Source organism: Choloepus didactylus, chromosome 5, assembly GCF_015220235.1.
Source record: "Choloepus didactylus isolate mChoDid1 chromosome 5, mChoDid1.pri, whole genome shotgun sequence".
In the NCBI taxonomy this organism is placed as follows: Eukaryota; Metazoa; Chordata; class Mammalia; order Pilosa; family Megalonychidae; genus Choloepus; species Choloepus didactylus.
Window position 1 is genome coordinate 125,784,784 of NC_051311.1, and position 21,645 is coordinate 125,806,428.

General features: G+C 36.0%; 1 protein-coding gene across 1 annotated transcript in view; it reads right to left on the minus strand.

The window, feature by feature from the left end:
- Positions 1 to 21,645, minus strand: part of ANKMY2 (ankyrin repeat and MYND domain containing 2) — a 52,405-nt gene that overhangs the window by 24,971 nt on the left and 5,789 nt on the right. The window contains exons 2-4 of the mRNA XM_037836834.1: positions 20,133 to 20,197; positions 7,835 to 7,973; positions 6,009 to 6,107 (exon numbers count right to left, since the gene is read on the minus strand). Coding sequence (XP_037692762.1) covers positions 6,009 to 6,107; positions 7,835 to 7,973; positions 20,133 to 20,197 — 303 coding nt within the window. The remainder of the gene's footprint in view (positions 1 to 6,008; positions 6,108 to 7,834; positions 7,974 to 20,132; positions 20,198 to 21,645) is intronic.

The following is a 21,645-nucleotide window of genomic DNA, read 5'->3' on the forward strand; positions in this document are numbered from 1 at the left end:
AAAAGGGAACACTACCTAACTCATTTTATGAAGCTAACATCAATCTGATACCAAAACCAGGCAAAGATGCTGCAAAAAAGGAAAACTACTAGCCAATCTCCCTAATGAATATAGATGCAAAAATCCTCAACAAAATACTTGCAAATCGAATCCAAAGACACATTAAAAAAATCATACACCATGACCAAGTGGGGTTCATTCCAAGCATGCAAGGATGGTTCAACATAAGAAAATCAATCAATGTATTACAACACATTAACAAATCAAAAGGGAAAAATCAAATGATAATTTCAATAGATGCTGAAAAAGCATTTGACAAAATCCAACATCCGTTTTTGATAAAAACACTTCAAAAGGTAGGAATCGAAGGAAACTTCCTCAATATGATAAAGAGCATATATGAAAAACCCACAGCCAGCATACTACTCAATGGTGAGAGACTGAAAGCCTTCCGTCTAAGATCAGGAACAAGACAAGGATGCCCGCTGTCACCACTGTTATTCAACATTGTGCTGGAAGTGCTAGCCAGGGCAATCCGGCAAGACAAAGAAATAAAAGGCATCCAAATTGGAAAAGAAGAAGTAAAACTGTCATTGTTTGCAGATGATATGATCTTATATCTGGAAAACCCTGAGAAATCGACGATACAGCTACTAGAGCTAATAAACAAATTTAGCAAAGTAGCGGGATACAAAATTAATGCACATAAGTCAGTAATGTTTCTATATGCTAGAAACGAACAAACTGAAGAGACACTCAAGAAAAAGATACCACTTTCAATAGCAACTAAAAAAATCAAGTACCTAGGAATAAACTTAACCAAAGATGTAAAAGACCTATACAAAGAAAACTACATAACTCTATTAAAAGAAATAGAAGGGGACCTTAAAAGATGGAAAAATATTCCATGTTCATGGATAGGAAGGCTAAATGTCATTAAGATGTCAATTCTACCCAAACTCATCTACAGATTCAATGCAATCCCAATCAAAATTCCAACAACCTACTTTGCAGACTTGGAAAAGCTAGTAATCAAATTTATTTGGAAAGGGAAGATACCTCGAATTACTAAAGACACTCTAAAAAAGAAAAACAAAGTGGGAGGACTTACACTCCCTCACTTTAAAGCTTATTATAAGCCACAGTTGTCAAAACAGCATGGTACTGGCATAAAGACAGACATATAGATCTATGGAATTGAATTGAGAATTCGGAGATAGACCCCCAGATCTATGGCCGACTGATCTTTGATAAGGCCCCCAAAGTCACTGAACTCGGTCATAATGGTCTTTTCAACAAATGGGCTGGGAGAGTTGGATATCCATATCCAAAAGAATGAAAGAGGACCCCTACCTCACACCCTACACAAAAGTTAACTCAAAATGGACCAAAGATCTCAATATAAAAGAAAGTACCACAAAACTCCTAGAAGATAATGTAGGAAAACATCTTCAAGACCTTGTATTATGCGGCCACTTCCTAGACTTTACACCCAAAGCACAAGCAACAAAAGAAAATATAGATAAACGGGAACTCCTCAAGCTTAGAAGTTTCTGTACCTCAAAGGAATTTGTCAAAAAGGTAAAGAGGCAGCCAACTCAATGGGAAAAAATTTTTGGAAACCATGTATCTGACAAAAGACTGATATCTTGCATATATAAAGAAATCCTACAACTGAATGACGATAGGACAGACAGCCCAATTATAAAATGGGCAAAAGATATGAAAAGACAGTTCTCTGAAGAAGAAATACAAATGGCCAAGAAACATACGAAAAAATGTTCAGCTTCACTAGCTATTAGAGAGATGCAAATTAAGACCACAATGAGATACCATCTCACACCAATTAGAATGGCTGCCATTAAACAAACAGGAAACTACAAATGCTGGAGGGGATATGGAGAAATTGAACTCTTATTTATTGTTGGTGGGACTGTATAATGGTTCAGCCACTCTGGAAGTCAGTCTGGCAGTTCATTAGAAAACTAGATATAGAGATACCCTTTGATCCAGCGACTGCACTTCTCGGTATATACCCAGAAGATCGGAAAGCAGTGACACGAACAGATATCTGCACGCCAATGTTCATAGCAGCATTATTCACAATTGCCAAGAGATGGAAACAACCCAAATGTCCTTCAACAGATGAGTGGATAAATAAAATGTGGTACATAGACACAATGGAATACTACATGGCAGTAAGAAGGAACGATGTCGTGAAACATATGACAACATGGATGAACCTTGAAGACATAATGCTGAGCGAAATAAGCCAGGCACAAAAAGAGAAATATTATATGCTACCACTAATGTGAACTTTGAAAAATGTAAAACAAATGGTTTATAATGTAGAATGTAGGGGAACTAGCGATAGAGAGCAATTAAGGAAGGGGGAACAATAATCCAAGAAGAACAGATAAGCTATCATGGGTAAATTTAACGTTCTGGGAATGCCCAAGAATGACTATGGTCTGTTAATTTCTGATGAGTATAGTAGGAACAAGTTCACAGAAATGTTGCTATATTAGGTTACTTTCTTGGGGCAGAGTAGGAACATGTTGGAAGTAAAGTAGTTATCTTAGGTTAGTTGTCTTTTTCATACTCCCTTGTTATGGTCTCTTTGAAATGTTCTTTTACTGTACGTTTTTTTTTTTAATTATTTTCTTTAATTTTTTTAGTTTTCATACAGTTGATTTAGGAAAAAAAAAAAGGAAAAATATATGCAGAACCCCCTTGAGGAGCTGGTGGAGAATGCAGAGGTATTGGCCTGCCCTACCTTGATGGTTGCTAACATGCTCACAGACATAGGGGACTGGTGGTTTGATGGCTTGAGCCCTCTACCACAGGATTTGCCCTTGGGAAGACTGTTGCTGCAAAGGAGAGGCTAGGCCTCCCTATAATTGTGCCTAAGAGCCTCCTCCCAAATGCCTCTCTGTTGCTCAGATGTGGCCCTCTCTCTCTACCTAAGCTATCTTGAAAGGTGAAATCACTGCCCTCCCCTCTATGTGGGATCAGACACCCAGGGTAGTGAATCTCCCTGGCTACGTGGAATATGACTCCCGGGGAGGAATGAAGACCCGGCATCGTGGGATGGAGAACATCTTCTTGACCAAAAGGGGGATGTGAAAGGAAATGGAATAAGCTTCAGTGGCTGAGAGATTCCAAAAGGAGCTGAGAGGTCACTCTGGTGGGCACTCTTATGCACAATATAGACAACCCTTTTTAGGTTCTAATGAATTGGGGTAGCTGGTGGTAGATACCTGGAACTATCAAACTACAACCCAGAACCCATGAATCTTGAAGACAATTGTATAAAAATGTGGCTTATGAAGGGGGACAGTGGGATTGGGGGGGCCATAGGGATCACACTCCCCTTTGTCTAGTTTGTGGATGGATGAGTGGAAAGGTCGGGGAAGGAAACAAACAAACAGACAGACAAGGGCACCCAGTGTTCTTTTTTACTTTAGTTGCTCTTTTTCACTTTAATTATTATTCTGGTTATTTTTGTGTGTGTGGTAATGAAGGTGTCGGGGATTGATTTTGGTGATGAATGTACAACTATGTAATGGTACTGTGAACAACTGGATGTACGATTTGTTTTGCATGATTGCATGGTATGTGAATATATCTCAATAAAATGAATATTTAAAAAAAAAAGACAAAAGCAAAACAACAGACAGGAACAAAATATTTGAAACACACTAGACAGATAAAGGATTAGCATCCGTAGTACATATAAAACTCCCCAAATCAATAAGAAAGACAACCCAAAAGTAAAATGAGTACAGAATATGAACAGGCAATCTAGAGTAGGGAAAACAGAAATGACCAATAATAGAAGAAAAGAAGCTTAGTCTCACTAATAATGGGGGAAAAATTCATGCAAGATCATCTTTTCACATATTAGCTTTGCAAAAAATGAAACACTGAAAACATCCCATTCTGGTGAGGATATTAATTAATATTAATTGCTCTGCCATTTTTGGAAAGCACTGTGGACTTACATTAAAATAAAAAATACACATATTCCTTCTCTCAGCAATTTCACTTCTGTGGAATTTGTATTACAGAAATTAAAGCACTAGCAGGTAAAAATTAAGATCAAGGATGTTTATCATATTATTTGGAATGTAGTGGTTTAAAAAAACTGTGAAAGCCATAAATAGGGTACACTGAATAAATGGTAGTATATCTATATCATGGAATATAATGCAACTATTAAAATGACTGAATTCATTTATACCTACTAAGATAAGAGGGATTTCCAGATACTGCTCAGTGAAGAAAAGTGATAAAGGAATATTTCTTATCACATTTTTAAAAAAATGACAAAAATCTTATACATATGTGATGACAAGAATATATATTGATTAGCTTGAGGGGAATAAAAGGGTGAAAATGAGTTTTTAAAAAGATGAACTTATATGGTAAACAATATAATGTCAACTGAAAGGATGCAATGTAATTTTCTATCTGTGAAATTATTCTAAATAGATGTAGATGGAATAAAAACATTACTCTAATTTTAGTAGTCTAAATAAAAAGAAAATGAAAGGAGTAAATGTTTGGATCAACAGGCTTCTCTACTTCTTGGAAAAGTTACTTAACCCCTATGAGGATCTGAGCTCTCTGTTGTTATGAAAACTTTGTGGAGTTAAACAGAACTTCAGAGATCATCTAACCCTCCTTCTTTCATTGGACAGATCAGAAAACAGACCCATGGAGGTGAAGGGACTTGCCTGAGATCCCACAACTAATTAGCAGCAGACACGAACTGAAAGCAAGCCTCCAGAATCAGAGTTTAGTTCTGTTTCCACTGGGCTGACATCCTCAAAATTAGCTCAGAGGTGAGTTGGGGGCTACCATTGTACCCCAAACTGGGGGAGAGAAAATATTTCTCTGAAGCTTGAACAGCAAGACTGTAACTTCTGAACTGTCACAGGGCAACTCAGTGAGTATCTGAATTAATCAATGGTAGCTACTATTAGTAGGTTTAAGAAAATTTAATTTAATAATAAATTTAACAACATATACGGTGCCATCCCCATCCATGTACGTATGCCTATGGAGTCCTTAACTTCTCCCTTTAAGTATATTTTTATATTGCTTGTTACTGTTTTAAGACTCTGTGTCATGAAGTCATGGACAGCATCTGTCTTGCTCACTACTGTAACCAATGCACCCTGAGTGATGCTTGGCATATAGCAGCAAACAGTAAGTATCTGTTTAATGAATTATTAGGCCCCACAGGGCCACTTAATGGATTCCCAACAAATCAGCTTTCTCCATCTTTGTCCTTCTATCAATGGACCTTCCTAGCTGCCAACTCAATGAGGCCATAATACCAAAGATCAAGCATTCACTCCCACTCTTCCCTTAGTCCTGAAATTATATCAAGGACAAAGATTAACATGCCAAGAATTATCGTACACACAAAATAAATGTTTGTGGATGATCAAAATGAAACATCTGAATATTTTATCATTAATACTCCTAAGAAAGTACTGTATTGCTGTAATTATAATTAACAACAGTATCTGCTACCATTAATTTATTGCTACATGTAAAATTCTTTGAGTGTATCTCATTTGATCCTATCGATAACCATGTAATCATTTTACAGTGAGGAAACTGAAGGCCAGAATCATCAAGTAACTTGCTATTAAATGGCACAGACAGAATTCCAACCCGGATTGTTGAGTCCAGGTTCCTGTTCTGAAACATGAGTTTAAACTACTTCCCTTAGAGAAATAAAATATACTTGTTCAAAGCATTTGGTTGCAACTAAAACAGCCCCACCATTCTTTATATCTCACATAGCCAAAATTCAAAATAGCCTGCTCATTTTCTGCAAGGGGCTGTTAATTCTTTCACTAAGTTAGGCAAACTATAAACATTGATTTAAAAAAAAATATGTCAATACTTTCACTGTGAAAAGAAAATTGGCATTTTTTTCCACAAAGACAATGTGGGGCATATCCTAAAGTAAAATTACAGCAAGAACTCACCCACAAAGGCTGCCATCTGAGCAGCTGTTCTTCCTACAGAATTGACAACATCAGTCTCAGCACCAGCTTCCAACATTACCCATGTGATGTCTTTATTACCTGGAGTTAAAAAGGAATACACAATTAAAACACTGCTTTCTAAATTATCTGTAGCCCTTTTTCTTTTCCATTTAGTTTTAGGTTTTTATCTAGTGGATATTTTTATTTTTCAAAATATAAATAAATACTACAGTCAAGAGGAAAATTCTACAGGACCGTATGTTCTGGGAAATACACTGGGAAACAACAAAAATGGTATGGAATTAAATATCTTTTTTTTTTAACAAAATGAAATATCTTTGTTTTTCCTAATAATGATGCTTAGCATAAAATCAAAACAAAAAAAAATAACAAAAAGATAAACAAAGACAGAAGAAATAAAATGAATTGAAGTCCCCCTTATTATTGACTAACACACCCCCATCCCTCACACCACAGGCCCTGGAATAACTATTAAACAGTTGGGGATCTATCTTTGCAGATTTTGTTGTCAATTAAACACCCCAAATTAATCTGTTCACACATTAATGATTGATTAATGGAATCACTGTAGATATTTTTATATTATAAAATACACTCAGTGAACAGTATTTTCCATTCAACTTTGCAAGCTTAATCTGTGATTTCCTTGGAAACAGTTCCTGAAAAATATTTGCTGGATCAAAGATTACGAATATTTTAAGTACATTTTGCCAAGCTGCTTTCCAGCAACATTGTACTGATACGCACTCCCCAAAACAGGGCAAATCAGCTCGTGCGCCAATGCTGGGCATTATCATCCTTTTTTAATATTTGCTAATATGATAAGTAAAAACTGATAGCTTACTGTTCCAATTTGCATTTCATTGATGATTAATAAGAATATTTCATATGTTTATCAGCCAGTTTTATTTTTTTTGTTAACAATTTGTTTACCTTCTCTGCTGTCCAATTTCCTATTGCAGCATTTGTCTTTTTCCAATTGATTTACAAGAACTCTTCATGTACAAAGATATGAATTCTTTAAGACATGCCATAAATATTTCCCTCAGTTTTTCATTTGTATAAAATTTTATGTAATCAAATTGGTAAATGTAATCTTTTTTGGATTCTAAATTCATTTTGTGCTTAGAAATGCTTTCTCATTCCAGGATTATAAAAATATAGATTACTGCTTTAAAGTATGAGAAAATTATATTTCATCTTTATTTTCTAAAAAAAAAACAAACCTGCAATAATTGCAGATAACCACATTTAATTTTAGATACTATTTCAAAATCATGTTTATTCAGTAAATGATAAGCAACGTGAGTTAAGGGTAAGTTTCTAAATGGATATTTCATACATATATGCCAGCGAAGAAAACACCCAGCTCTGTCAGAGCAGCTGTTTTGTTCAAGAGAACAACAATATTTTTGAACCACTTAAAAATATAAAGATAATAAGGAAATAATTGAAACTGTGGAACTGTAACCCATAATAAATATGTAAATACACACACACACACACACAAAGATATATAGATAGAAACAAAGGGACTAAATTAAGAGATCCAAACTCAATCCAATATAAAATCTATTGTCAACACAAGGAATCAGCTGATTTAAATTACAAAAGAAACACGTCACCAAATTAACTACCTATTCCACACATCATAGGTTTCCAAAAACCAATTCCTACCATTCCTTCCCATAAAATGTGATCTTAAAATTAATTTAAAAAAATGCATTTAATTTAAAAATATTTATGTACATAACACAAATTTCCATAGGTAACTAATATTAATAGAACAAATGCTAAAACTTCACCAGAAAGTGCAGCAAACATGAGGGCTGTGTATCCATGTTCATGTTGATGACAATTTACATCAGCTCCATGTCGCAAGAGTAATTTACACATATCAACTTTTCCTTTGTAGGCAGCATGCATTAGAGGAGTCATTCCATTCTATAGCAGAAAGGAAAAAAATGTATTAATTTTACATATTTACCTTTTCCCCTACCAATGAATAGGTTGTTCAGTTAAATTAAAAACATACAAATGAATTAATAAAATCCTTTTATAATCTTTAGTGTTTTTATATTATTCCCTTCCCCACTTGGTTCTTCCAGAAACTACTGAGGAAAAAAGACAGTTTTATCACCTGAGTTTTTTTTATAGATTAGCACATAGATTCAAAGAAGTGCTCAACCTGACACTACTAGTAAATGGCTGGGACAGGGACCAGAACCCAGAATTTCCAGGTCTCTCCTCTCTACCAAACATACTTAGCTCCTGGTGAAACAAACGAACAAATACAAACATGTAAGAAAAAAATCTAAGAGAAAATCTCAAAATGAACAGAGTGCCTATAAGGGGAAAGTTGAATAAAGACTGATATATCCATAACATGGAATATATATATAAAGAAGCTATTAATGAATTAATTCCTTTGTATTTATTGAACTGGAGGAATTTCCATGAATTACCGACAATAAGAAAAACAAGGTGCAGGAAATGTATATTACAATGGTCTCATTTTTTAAAACAATGATCCCCAAACTTGTGTTTGTGTGTGTGTATATATGTGTGTGTGTATAAACACAACTATAAAACATGGAAAAAAGGCTGGTAATATTCAAACCAGGCTATTAATATTGTTTGGTCTCCATATGTTTTTTGCATTTCCAATGAACCATCCAACATTAAATGTAGTGGGTACCTAATAGTATTTGCTGGATGAGTGAATGGGGAAATTTTCTCAGTAATCTAGCCTAAAGTCTGTAAGTGCTCAAATGTCAAACTTGTTCTGGATAAAAACCTCTCTAAAACATATAATTCCCACCTTTTTTAAGCTTAGAATACCAAACATAACTTGAATTGTTCTTGATGGTTCCGTGCTATTATTATGAACATAAGCAAGCGTACTATGACATGGTACCATGATATTCTCTGAGGGTTGTGACATGAGGATTACAGGGAGGCTGGGACTGTTCACGCTGTTGTACAAGAGCTGACAGTAGGAGCAGTCAAAATTTCGTGGACAAGTAATAGAAAAATGATAAGATTATAACTTTGAGACTCCCTTAATTGGGTGTGTTCTACAGGCATGGGCTGATGGGGGTAATGAGAATCTCACTGTACAGAGGCAGCCCATGGAGCGCTTCAAGAGAGCAGGAATGGATTATATGGACCTTTTGGACTCTAGTTTGAATGAGGGCAAAAAATGTATTCAGAACTTGACCAGAAGGATAGCCTCTACTGGATGAGATAATCTGTAGATAAGAGGTAGTGAGTAACTTGGGGAGAGAGGACACAGTACTATCAGCAGGGCAAACAGCTATTTCTGTTACAAAATTTTAGGACCTGAACTTCAGCCTGGATGTTCAGCATTTTCTGTTAATCCAGAAAACCCAGCAATCCTATCTGTACCAGATTGAGACTATTGTGTACCCCAGTTAAGACTATGTTCTTTTGATCCACTTTGGTGGGTATAAACTTATTGTGGGTGGGATCTTTTGATTGAGTTGTTTCCATGGAGATGTGACCCACCCAATTTTGGGTGGGACTTTCTGATTAGATTACTTCCATAGAGGTTTGGCCCTGCCCATTCAACGTGGGTCTTAATTACTTTACTGGTGTCCTCTATGAGAGGATAAAAGGCAGAGACACTTTGAAGAGAGCTCAGAGAGATACTTAGAGAGAAAATGCCCAGAGACATTTTGGAGACAGCTGTTGAAACCAGAACCACGAGAGAAGCTAAGAGGTAAAATCCAGAGTTTGCCCTGGAGAAGCTGAGAGAGGACCCCTAGACGCTTAAAGAGAAATGCCCTAGGAGAAACAAACAAGGATGCACAGGAGCTGAGAGAGAGAGGCTAAGACAAGTCCAGAGACATTCTGGAGAAAGCTACACAAGCAGGAACCAAAGGACCAGCAAACGCCAGCCATGTGCCTTCTCAGTTGACAGAAGTGTCCGGGACCCCATTGGCCTTTCTTCAGTGAAGGTATCCTCTTGTTGATGCCTTAGTTTGGACACTTTTATGGTCTCAGAACTGTAAATTTGTAACCTAATAAACCCCCATTGTAAAACCCAATCCATTTCTGGTATTTTGAATTTCAGCAGCTTTAGCAAACTGGAATGCTTTCCAACAAGTAAAAGTTATCTAGCTCTGAGAATGAATAATACCAAGAGTAAAAAACTGTCCTCTAGGGGAAAAAAGGCTTTTAACACATTATAATATGCCTAAGAGCAAAGGAAATGTGCAAAGCTTTTGAATCTTACATTGCAAACTGTCCTTATTTTCTGCCATCTGCTGTGTTTGTCATCTGTGTTAATCACTTCTGCCCATTTACCTGTCTGCCCTCTGTCTCCTGCTACTCCCTTTCCTCTCTCTTTCTTACATTCTCTCTGTTCCTTTTCTCTTTTCTCTCCTGGTCTTTCTCATTTACCAGCTATCATTCTAGCAGGGATTGGTTTTTAGAGTCAACCAATGAAAGTGACCCTTTCCAGAGGTATTGAACTATTCCAATCATATCATTTGCTGTGTTGTTTTTATCATGTTTACAATGAAGTATCTTTTTCCCACATCAAATATCAGTGCTGTACTGGATGGTCGTGGGCACTAGAAGCCTAGATTTTTGATAAACAATAAATTTCACTAAGCCTTTCAAAGAATTGGATACCACACATAAAATACAAATAACATTATGGTATCATAAGTACAGTTATCATAGTGTTATATATATTTTGTCAATTTTTAAGAAGCATTTCATTTTCATATTTTAACATCTTTGAAAGTGAGTTTACTTTTCAAGTGATAAAATCTTAGAAATTACAGTAGTTTTCCCCCCACATTTTAATATTTCAGAAATCCGGATGAGTCTTAAAATCTACGGCATCTTAAATTCAATGTAATGCAAGAGTAAAAATTCTGACCTCCTTGTCATTTCCTAACGACAACACTGGAAGAAGTCTGCTTAACTGAACTGTATGAAAAATTAGCTTCTACAATTCTTTAAATACAATGACATTAAAAATAATTATTTAAAATTTCCCATAACTCTTAAATCAAAGAATTAATCAATAACAGACTATTAAGTTACAATTCTATATCATTAAAACAGCATTCATTCATTCAATAAATATTTATTGAGTACCTAATATATGTCAGATACATATCTATGGGTTGTGGATAGCAATGAACAAATTCCCTTGCCCCTGCAATCTTAAATTTTAGTACAGGTTACAGAGATGGTGATAAATGCTAGAGAGAAATAACAGAGTAAGAGAGATAGCACCCACCAGAGGGAGAGAGTTTATTATTTTTAAAAGGATATTCAAGGAAAGTCCCTCTGAGAAGATGACACTTGAACGAAGCCCTAAAGTGAGAGTATAAGGAATGCAAATTACCACAGAAAGGATGCTCCAGGGAAAGGGAATGCAAGTGAAAAATTCCTTGGAGGAGAAGAGCATCTGTGTTGTGTTCAAGGACCAGTGAAGATGGCAAGTTTGTCTGCAGCCTATTCACTGAATCTCCAGGAACACTCTAGGAGTAGATCCTGGTTTGAATGGGACTGCTTCTAATGTTTTAATGTTAAGTATGATGACTATATTTGTGTAAGATTTCCCATAGACACCTTAATCAAATTACAGAAGATCCATTTTCTCCACTTAAGAGTTGTTACCATCAATGGCTACTGTATTTTTTCAATGCACTAATGCATCTACTGAAATGATCATATTTGTTTTTCCTTTATTCTGTTAATATAGTGAATTATATTGAAAGATTATCTCCAATTGAACTGCCCTAATGTTCCTGGAGAAACTTTACTTGGCATTGATATAACTCTTGATACACTCTGAGATCAACTTGCTAATATTTTATTTAGTTTTTATAAAGCGGCCCACAGTTTCCTTGGGCTTTTTCCTATATTAGCAAAAGTGTTAGTCTAATCTTATCAAATGAGTTGCCTAGCTGTCCATCTTTTACTAAACTAATGATAAAGTTTGTGTAAAAGGAAACTGGTCCTTGAAAGTTTGGAAAAGCTGGCGGATTGTGAAAGAAGGCAGAGTAGAGAGTTTCAGGACTCAGTCCTTCCACTAGAACAACTATTAAACAGGCAGAAATTACCTGAAACAACTATTTTGAAACTCTGGAGGCCAGAAGAACACGTATAGGTCCAGGGGACAGCTGGTGGAAAAGACTGATAAATTATGGTAAAGAAGAGTAAATTAATTGCTCTCTGTGCTAGCAGCTACCAGTACCCATCCCCCACTCTCTCAGCAGGCCACTGTAGGGTCCAATCCCTGTATAGCTCACTGGTGACAGAAAGGGACATAAAAAATCCTCTTCCCCAAAACTGAGGGTGGGCATGGGCTATCACTTATCATGGCTTTTCATTAGCAACTTCTGATCACTGGGGGCCTGGCTCTGGGGCAGCCGGTGTTTCAACCCACCCACCCCTACCCTTGCGCTTGACAAAGTCCACAGCACAGGAAACAAAAGATGCTAGACTGCCTCAGGGTTGCAGAGGACAGCCAATGGAAGGGCTGCATTTGCTGGGCAGGCCAAGAAAGCTCAGCTTTGGAGAGCTGTGGAAGAAGTTCTTGGCACCCTTCCTGATCTCCTCCCCAGGGCACTTTGGATCCTGGCTGTGACCCCTTCCTGGATCCCTAGCCTTGCTTCCACTGGGAAAGACTGACTTCGAAAGGTCAATTCCAGCATGCCCCTCCTCCCAGAATTTGCCCTCAATGCAAAAGCAGCTTGAGACAATGAAAGGAATGTAAGAAGCTATAGAGGCAGACATTTTGAGGCAAAGGCTCGCTGCCTTCAAACACATGGAAGAGGGAGGTCTGCTCCTAGGAAACAGAGGGGAGAACCAAACATCTGTAAACATGGGAACTCCAAAACAACTAACAAGCAAAAGCAAGACAAGACACAGACCCAGAAAGACAGAGAAAATCCTGCAGACTGCATTTGCCTTGGGCAGACAGTCCAGATAGGAGGGCCAAAGCTAAAGAAAATCTCTGTCTTAGCACCAGCTGGTTACAAAATCAAGAAACAGATATCTCACGGAATAAACACTGGAGATTAAAATGTATAAAATGTACAGTGCACAACAAAAGTTGGAAACAAAGAAAGAAACAAATAGATGGTCCATCCAAACAAAGAGGATAAAAATCATGAAAACACCAACAAAGACCAGAAAGTGAACATATCAAACATAACCTTTAAAAAAAAAAGATCTTAAAAATGTTCAAGGAGATGCAGGAAAACACAGAGAAACAACTAAAGGATATCAGGAAAATAATAAATCAACAATATGAGATTCTTAATAAAGTGATAGATATTTTAAAAAGGAACCAAAGAGTACTACTGAAGTTGAAGACCACAATAGCTGAAATAAAAAATTCCCAGGAGGGTTTCAAGAGCAAAGTAGAGCTGGCAGAAGAAAGAATCAGCGAACTTGAAGACAAGACACTTGAAATCAGTAGGCTGAGGATCAGAAAGAAAAGAAAAGATTAAAAAAAATGAAAATACCCTGAAGCACTTCTAGGATACCATTGAGCATACCACTGTGTGCCTTATGGGAGTCTCAGAAGGAGAAGCAGAGAAAGGGACAGAAGGAATATTCAAAGAAATAATCGCAAAGAACTTCCCAAACTTAACAAAAGATGTGAATACGCACATCTAAGACACAAAGCACCAAACAGGATAAACATGCCATATATTAATCATACTATCAAACACAAAGGACAAGGAGAGAGTTCTGAAAGCTGCAATAGAAAAATAATGTGTAACATATAAGCAGTCCCATTAGATGGAGTGTTGATTTCTCACCAGAAACAATGGAGACAAGAAGGCAGTGGGTTGAAATACTTAAAATGCTGTAAAAAAACAACTGCCAAACAAGAATTTTAAATCCACCAAAACTTTCTTTCAAAAATGAGGGAGATATTAAAACATTCTCAGATAAACAAAAGCTGAGAGAGTTCATCACCACTAGACCCGCCCTACAAGCAATGCTAAAGGGAGTTCTTCAGACTGAAAGGAAGGGGCACTAGACAGTGGTTCAAAGTGGCATAAAGAAATAAAGACCTGCAGTAAAGGCAGACATTTGGGTAATTATAAATGCTAGTAATACTGCAGTGTATTGTTTCGTATATAACACCACTTCTTACCTCCTGCAGGTGCTAAAATGCAAAGGCATAAAACATAATGATAACTCCATAGTTTTGGACATAAAATGTACAAATATATAAGTGGTAACAAATGCAAATAAAAAAAGGTGGGGTACAGAGTGGTATAGGGTATGTACATGTGTATGCTATTGATGTTAATTTGGTATCAAACCAAATATGATTGTTATATATTTAGGATGTTAAATTTTAACCCCAGAGTAACCACAAGGAAAACAGATGAAAAATATATACTGACAGAAAAGAGAAGGCACCTGATATGGTACAACATGCACAAAAAATAAAATAAATATAAAATAGGCATTAAATAAAAATTGGGGAACAAAAAAAAAGGTATAAGACATACAAAAGCTAAATAGCAAAATGGCAGAAGAAAGTCCTGCATTATCAGTAGTGACTTTAAATGTAAATGAATTAAACTCTATAGTGAAAAGAAAGAGACTGGCAGAATAAAAAGCATGATACAACTATATGCTGTCTGCAAGAGAATCACCTTAAATCAAAGATACAAGTAGACTGAGGGTGAAAGGATGGAAAAAATATATACCATGCAACTAATAACCAAAAGAGAGCTGGAGTGGCTATACTAATATCAGATAAAATAGACTTAAAGTCAAAAACAGTTATGAAGGAAAAAAAGACATCATTATACACTGGTAAAGTGGACAATTCAACAAGAAGATATAACAACTATAAATATATATGCACCTAACAGCAGAGCTTCAAAACATATGAAGCAAATATGGACATATTTGAAAGGAAAAAGTGATAGTTCTACATTAATATTAGGAGACTTTAATATAACACTTTCGATAATGGATAGAACCTCTAGTCAGAAGATCAATAAGGAAATACAAGACTTGAATGATACTCTAAGCCACCTAGACCTAACAGACATATTTATAACACTTCAACCAAAAAAAAAAAAAAAACAGAACACACATTCCTCTTTAGTGCACACGGATCATTCTCCAGGATAAACCATATCTTAAGTCACAAAACAAGTCTCAAAACATTAAAAAATATTGAAACCAAACAGGATTCTCCTACCACAATGGAATAATGCCAGAAATCAGTAACAAGGGGAGAAATGGAAAATTCAAAAATATGTGGAAATGAAACAATGTACTGACTGTTAAATAACCAATGGGTTAAAGAGGAAATCTAAGCAAAAATTTGGATATATCTTGAGGCAAATGAAAATGAAAATATAACATACTAAAACTTATGGGATACAGTGAAGCAGGGATGAGAGGGAAATTTATAACTCTAAATGCTTACATTAAAAAAAAAGAAGAAAGACTTCAAATCAGAGACCTAACCGCAAAACTAGAAGAAGTAGAAAAAGAACAGCAAACTAAACCCAAAGCAAGCAGAAGAAGGAAGAGATAAATGATACAGAAAACATAAAAACAAAAGAGAGAATCAACAAAACAAAAGAGAGAAAGAGAGAGGATACAAATAACAAGTCAGAAATGAAAAGGGGACATTACTACTGTTCTAGTTTGCTAATGCTGCAGAATGCAAAACACCAGAGATGGATAGGCTTTTATAAAACAGGGGTTTATTTCGCTACAGTTACAGTCTTAAGGCCACAAAGCATCCAAGGTAACACCTCAGCAATCGGGTACCTTCACCGGAGGATGGCCAATGGCGTCCGGAAAACCTCTGCTAGCTAGGAAGGCAGCTGGCGTCTGCTCCAAAGCTCTGGCCTCAAAATGGCTTTCTCCCAGGACATTCCTCTCTAGCAAGCTTGCTCCTCCTCAAAATATCACTCACAGCTGCACTCTGTTCCCTCTCTTTGAGTCAGCTCATTTATATAGCTCCACTGATCAAGGCCCACCCCTAATGGGTGGGGTCACGCCTCCATGGGAACATCCCATCAGAATCATCACCCACAGCTGGGTGGGGCACATTCCAAGCAAATCTAACCAGCACCAAAACGTCTGTCCCACAAGACTACAAAGACAATGGCATTTGGGGGACACAATACATTCAAATCGGCACAACTACCAACCCCACTGAAATAAAAAGTACTTTAAAGGATACTACGAACAACTGTACACCAATAAATTAGATAACCTAGATGAAATGGACAAATTTTTAGAAACACACAAACTACCCACATTGACTCATGAAGAAATAGAAGATTTCAACAAACCAATTACTTGTAAAGAGATTGAATCAGTCATCAAAAACTTCCCAATGAAGAAAAGCCAGGACCAGATGGCTTCACAGGGAAATTCAACCAAACATCCCAAGACTTAATTCCAATTCTACTCAAACTCTTCCAAAAAATTGAAGAGTAGGGAACACTTCCTAATTCATTCTTGGAAGCCAAAATCAACCTCTTACCAAAGTCAGGTAAAGATACCACAAGAAAAGAAAACTACAGACCAATATCTCTCACAAAAATAGATGCAACAAAGTACTAGCAACCAAATACAACAGCATATTAAAAGAACAATAAAACATGATCAAGTGGGATTTATCCCTGGTATGCAAGGTTGATTCAACATAAGAAAATCAATTAATATAATACATCACATTAATGCAATGAAGGGAAAAAAAAAAACACAATCATTTCAATTATTACAGAAATGGCATATGATAAAATCCAGCATGTATTCTTGATAAAAACGTGTAGAATTCTAGGAATAGAAGGAAACTTCCTCAACATGATAAAAGGCATATATGAAAACCCACAGCTAACATCCTACCTAATGGTGAAAGACTGAAAGCTTTCTCTCTAAGATCAGGTAAAAGACAGAGATGCCCATTGTCACCACTGTTATTCAACATTGTACTGGAAGTTCTTGACAGAGCATTTAAGCAAGAAAAACATAAAAAAAAAAAAAAAGTCATCCAAATTGGAAAGGAAGTTGTAAAACTTTCCCTATTTGCAGATGGCATGATCCTATATACAGAAATTCCTGAAAAAAAAATCCACAACAAAGCTCTTAGAACTAGTGAATAAATTCAGCAAAGTAGCAGGGTACAAGAACAATAACCCAAAATCATTAGTGCTTATATACACAAGCAATGAACAATCAGAATAAGAAATATAGAAAAAAATTCCATTCACAACAGCAACTAAAAGATAAAATATCTAGGAATAAAACTAACCTAGGATGTAAAGGATCTGTTCAAAGAAATCTACAAAACATAGCTAAAAGAAATCAAAGAAGACCTAATTAAATGGAAGGACATTCCATTTCATGGATAGGAAGACTAAATACCAATACAATGTCAATATAGCCCTATAGATTCAATACAATCCCAATCAAAATTCCAACCACTTTCTTTGCAGAAAAGGAAAAACCAATCATCAAATTTGTAAAGAAGAGTTAGGGGCCCTGAATAGCTAAAGCCATCTTGAAAAAGAACCAACGAAGTTGGAGGACACTCACTTCCAGATCGTAAAGCTTATTACAAAGTCTCAGTGTGATTTAAACAACCTTTTGATTAAAACAAAAGTTTGATTAAAACAGCATGGTACTGGCATAAAGACAGACATGTAGCCCAATGGATTCCAATTAAGAACTCAGAAATCAACCCTCACATTTACGTCCAACTGATTTTTGACGAGGGGACAAAGACCACTCAAGTGGGAAAGAATAGTCTCTCCAACAAATGCTGCTGGAAAAAAAGGAGGACCCCTACCTCACAACTTATACAAAATTCAACTCAAAATGAATCAAAGAACTAAATATAGGAGCCAGAACTATCAAACTCCTAGAAGAAAACCTAGGGAAGCATATTCAGGACCTTGTGTTGCGCAATGGTTCTTAGACTTTACACCCAAAGCACAAGCAACAAAAGAAAAAATAGAGAAATGAGACCTCATCAAAATTAAAAACTTTGAGTCTCAAAAGACTTTATCATGAAAGTAAAACAACAACCTACAGAATGGAAGAAAATATTTGGAAACCACACATCTGATAAAGGTTTACTATCCAGAATATATAAAGAAATCCTTCAACTTAACAACAAAAAGACAAACAACCCAATTTAAAAAATGGGCAAAAGATCTGAATAGACATCTCTCCAAAGAGAATATACAAATGGCCAGAAAGCATCTGAAAAGATGCTCACCATCATTAGCCAACAGGAAATGCAAATCAAAGCCATGAGATACACATGCTTTGGCAGGGGTTAAGAGTGAGACCTTGACAGAGAACTACACTAGTCCCATCTAACAAATGTTAAAAGCTAGACCTGCGTGGATCAAACTGTTCCCAACAATGTAATTATGCTAAGAAAAAAAATCTCCGGAGTATTTATGGGAATACAAAAGCATTCAACACCCAAAAAGTTAAACTTCATAACATCTGGCATCTAAAAAACAAAACAAAACAGAAACAGACATGCAAAGAAGCAAGAAAATACAACCCATGAGGAGATAAATCATTCAAAAGAAATGAAGTCATATGCCCATACCAAGACTTGTATGTGAATGTTCATAGTAGTTTTATTTGTAATAGCCCCCAAACTGGAAACAATCCAAGACTCTCACCAGTAGTTGAATGGATAATCAGAATGTGGTATATCTATACAATGGAAACTACTCAGCAAAGAAAAGGAATGACATACACTACAACATGGGTGACTCTCTAAATAACTATGCTGAGCAAAAGAAGCTAGACAGAAAAGAGCACACTTTATAATGATATTTATATAAAATTCTAGGAAATGCAAACGAAGGTATAGTGACAGAAAGCTGATCAGTACTTACTGCAGGAGTGGGATGGGGAGAGATGGTGTGGTGGTTAGAAGCTGTATGTACCCCAGAAAAACATGTTCTTAAACTTAATCCATTCCTGTGGGTGTGAACCCCTTGTAAGTAGAACCTTTTGTTGAGGTTACTTCTGTTTAAAAAATCAAGATGGGTCTTAATCCTATTACTGGAATCCTTTATAAGAGAATAAAATTCAGAGGGAGAGAAAGCCACAGGAAGTAAGAAGCTGAAATCAAGGAAACCCAGAAGAGAAGGGAAAGACCAGGAGATGCTGCCACATGCCTTGCCAAGTCACCCAGGAGCCAAGGACTGCTGGTAGCTAGCCCCAGAATGCTACGGTCTTTGAGGAAACAGGCATTGATGATGCCTTGATTTGGACTTTCACATGGGCTCAAAACCATAAGCTAATAAGTTCCCATTGTTTAAGCCAACCTATTTCATGTATTTGCTTAAACAGCCTAGGAAACTAAAAGAAATGGAAAGGAGAGTTAATAGAGGTATGAGGAAAATTTTAAATATGACGGATATGTTCATTATCTTAATTGTGGTGATAGTTTCACAGGTGAATACATATGTTCAAACATACCAAATTTTACTCTTTAAATATGCACAGTTTATTGTATTTCAATTATACCAAAATAAAGCTGTTAAAATTAAATAAAATTTAAAATCCTGCTCCTCGGTCATACATTAAACATTTCAAGTGTTTAATGCTGCATGTGACTAATGGCTACTATTCTGGACAGCTCAGAACAGACATTACCTTCATCTCTGTTATTTTAGAGAGCAACTGCTCTAGAAAGTTGAGTTTAGGTTCAGTTAACTTTCTCTATTAATAGAATTGCTGGGTCAAAGGATAAGTATATTTAAAATTGATACATATTTCAAGTTTTTCTACTGACTGTTACATCAATTTACACTTAATCCCTTAGTATATAAAAGCCCATGTTTCCTACATTCAACAAGAAATGATATGATTTTGGTTTCATTGGTACTTTTTTGATTACTAATAAGGCTAGACTGTTTTTCATATGCTTATTCGTCTCGTGTGGCCTGCTTGTTTGCATTTGGTTTAGAGATTATTGGTATAAATTGTGCACAAATGCTAGGACACAACTCTTATTTTTAGATTTTATATATTATCTATTCTCATAGGAAATAAAACATTTTATTAAACTTTTTACATTACCTCATCTAAACAGTTGACACGAACATTCTTGCTGGCTAATAGTGTTCCAGCTTCTTGGACAGTACCTTCAAAAAAAAAACCCACACATATTAAAAGTACAGTCATTTATCATTAGAATAGAAAAAAAGCTAACGTCACAAAAATAAATTTTAAAGAGTAGTTGGATTAGGTTGCTAAGAAACAAAGCATCCAATCATATACTCCTTATTTTGCAAAGTAATTACCCAGAAGGATAGATTCATAGAAACTAAAATAGTTCTATCTTGTTTTTAGTTCCACTGACCTTAAAGTATATTAAATTGGCCAAATTTTCTTTTTGTCAGTAAAACAATAACAACCACAAAGCAAAACTCTTAATACTGAAACAAATTTTAAAGAGCAGCTAGCTAAATTTGCCATGAAAAGCTAAAATTCAATTTCAGTCAATGTAATAATTTGAGTTCAAAATACAGTCAATATTTATATAATTTGCCACCACTAGGCCTTGTGATAGCATGTTTTATAAATGAATGCTTGGTTTGGAAATACTTCGTTAAATATATACATTTAAAATTTGATTCTATATAAAAGTGCCCTATGGTCACCATTCAGACCATCACAATGAAAGTCATCTAGCGTAAACCTGAAGGTCAGTCCTCCACAAATTTGGAAATAAGCTGTAATTGGGCCACAACTGTCTGGTTTTTCCAGTCTTCTAAAGGCATAATGAAAGAAACAAGTAGTTGCAGAAGAGAATGTTGCTATTATCATCATTAATAAGAGCCAGACAAACGTTCTGCCAAAAAAAAAAAAAATTCTGGTTTGACTGGGAAGACGACAATGAAACTGCATGTTCTCAGGGAGAAAGGATGAGATAAGCCTCTCTGCCAAAAGGACATAAAAGAACAGGAGCATCCCTCAACCCGGAGATCTTTCTTCTCTTCTCTCAGTTTAGAATTATAGTTTAAGGATGTGTTAAATTCTTAAGTTTTCCAGAGTTAAAAGTGGGATGGAAATGAAGATAAGCATACCCCCTTTTCCCTGACCCCCCTTCTTAGGTAAGACCTCTGAGTGCCCCTCACCAATAGAAGCATCTCCTAGTTAGAGGAATGGCTCTCTTGGGAAAATGTCCAGTGAGTGGTCCACAAGTCCTCGGATTTTAACAGCAGCTATTTTTGTAAATGGTGCATTTTTCTGACCCTGTGTGCTCCATCTGAGGGCAGTTAATGTAACTGTCTGAATGGCTAAAGGAGAGCAGAAAGCCTTTGATCACGTAAGCAAGTTCTAGATGAAAGCTTATCCATATCAGTGGCTTGTTATCAGAGACTGCTCAAATACTTTTAAGAGACAAGTAAAAGAAAACAAAAACTCTCACACCCAATTTCATTTGAGGAAGATAATTCAGCTGAATCCCATATCAGCTGAGGAATATACTTTCTATCTAGCCAAGAAATATTCAGGCAGTAAATAGAGAATACTAAAGGGACTGTGAGCATGTCAAATCCGGTTACATATTAGGGTGTGGAGGTGGGGT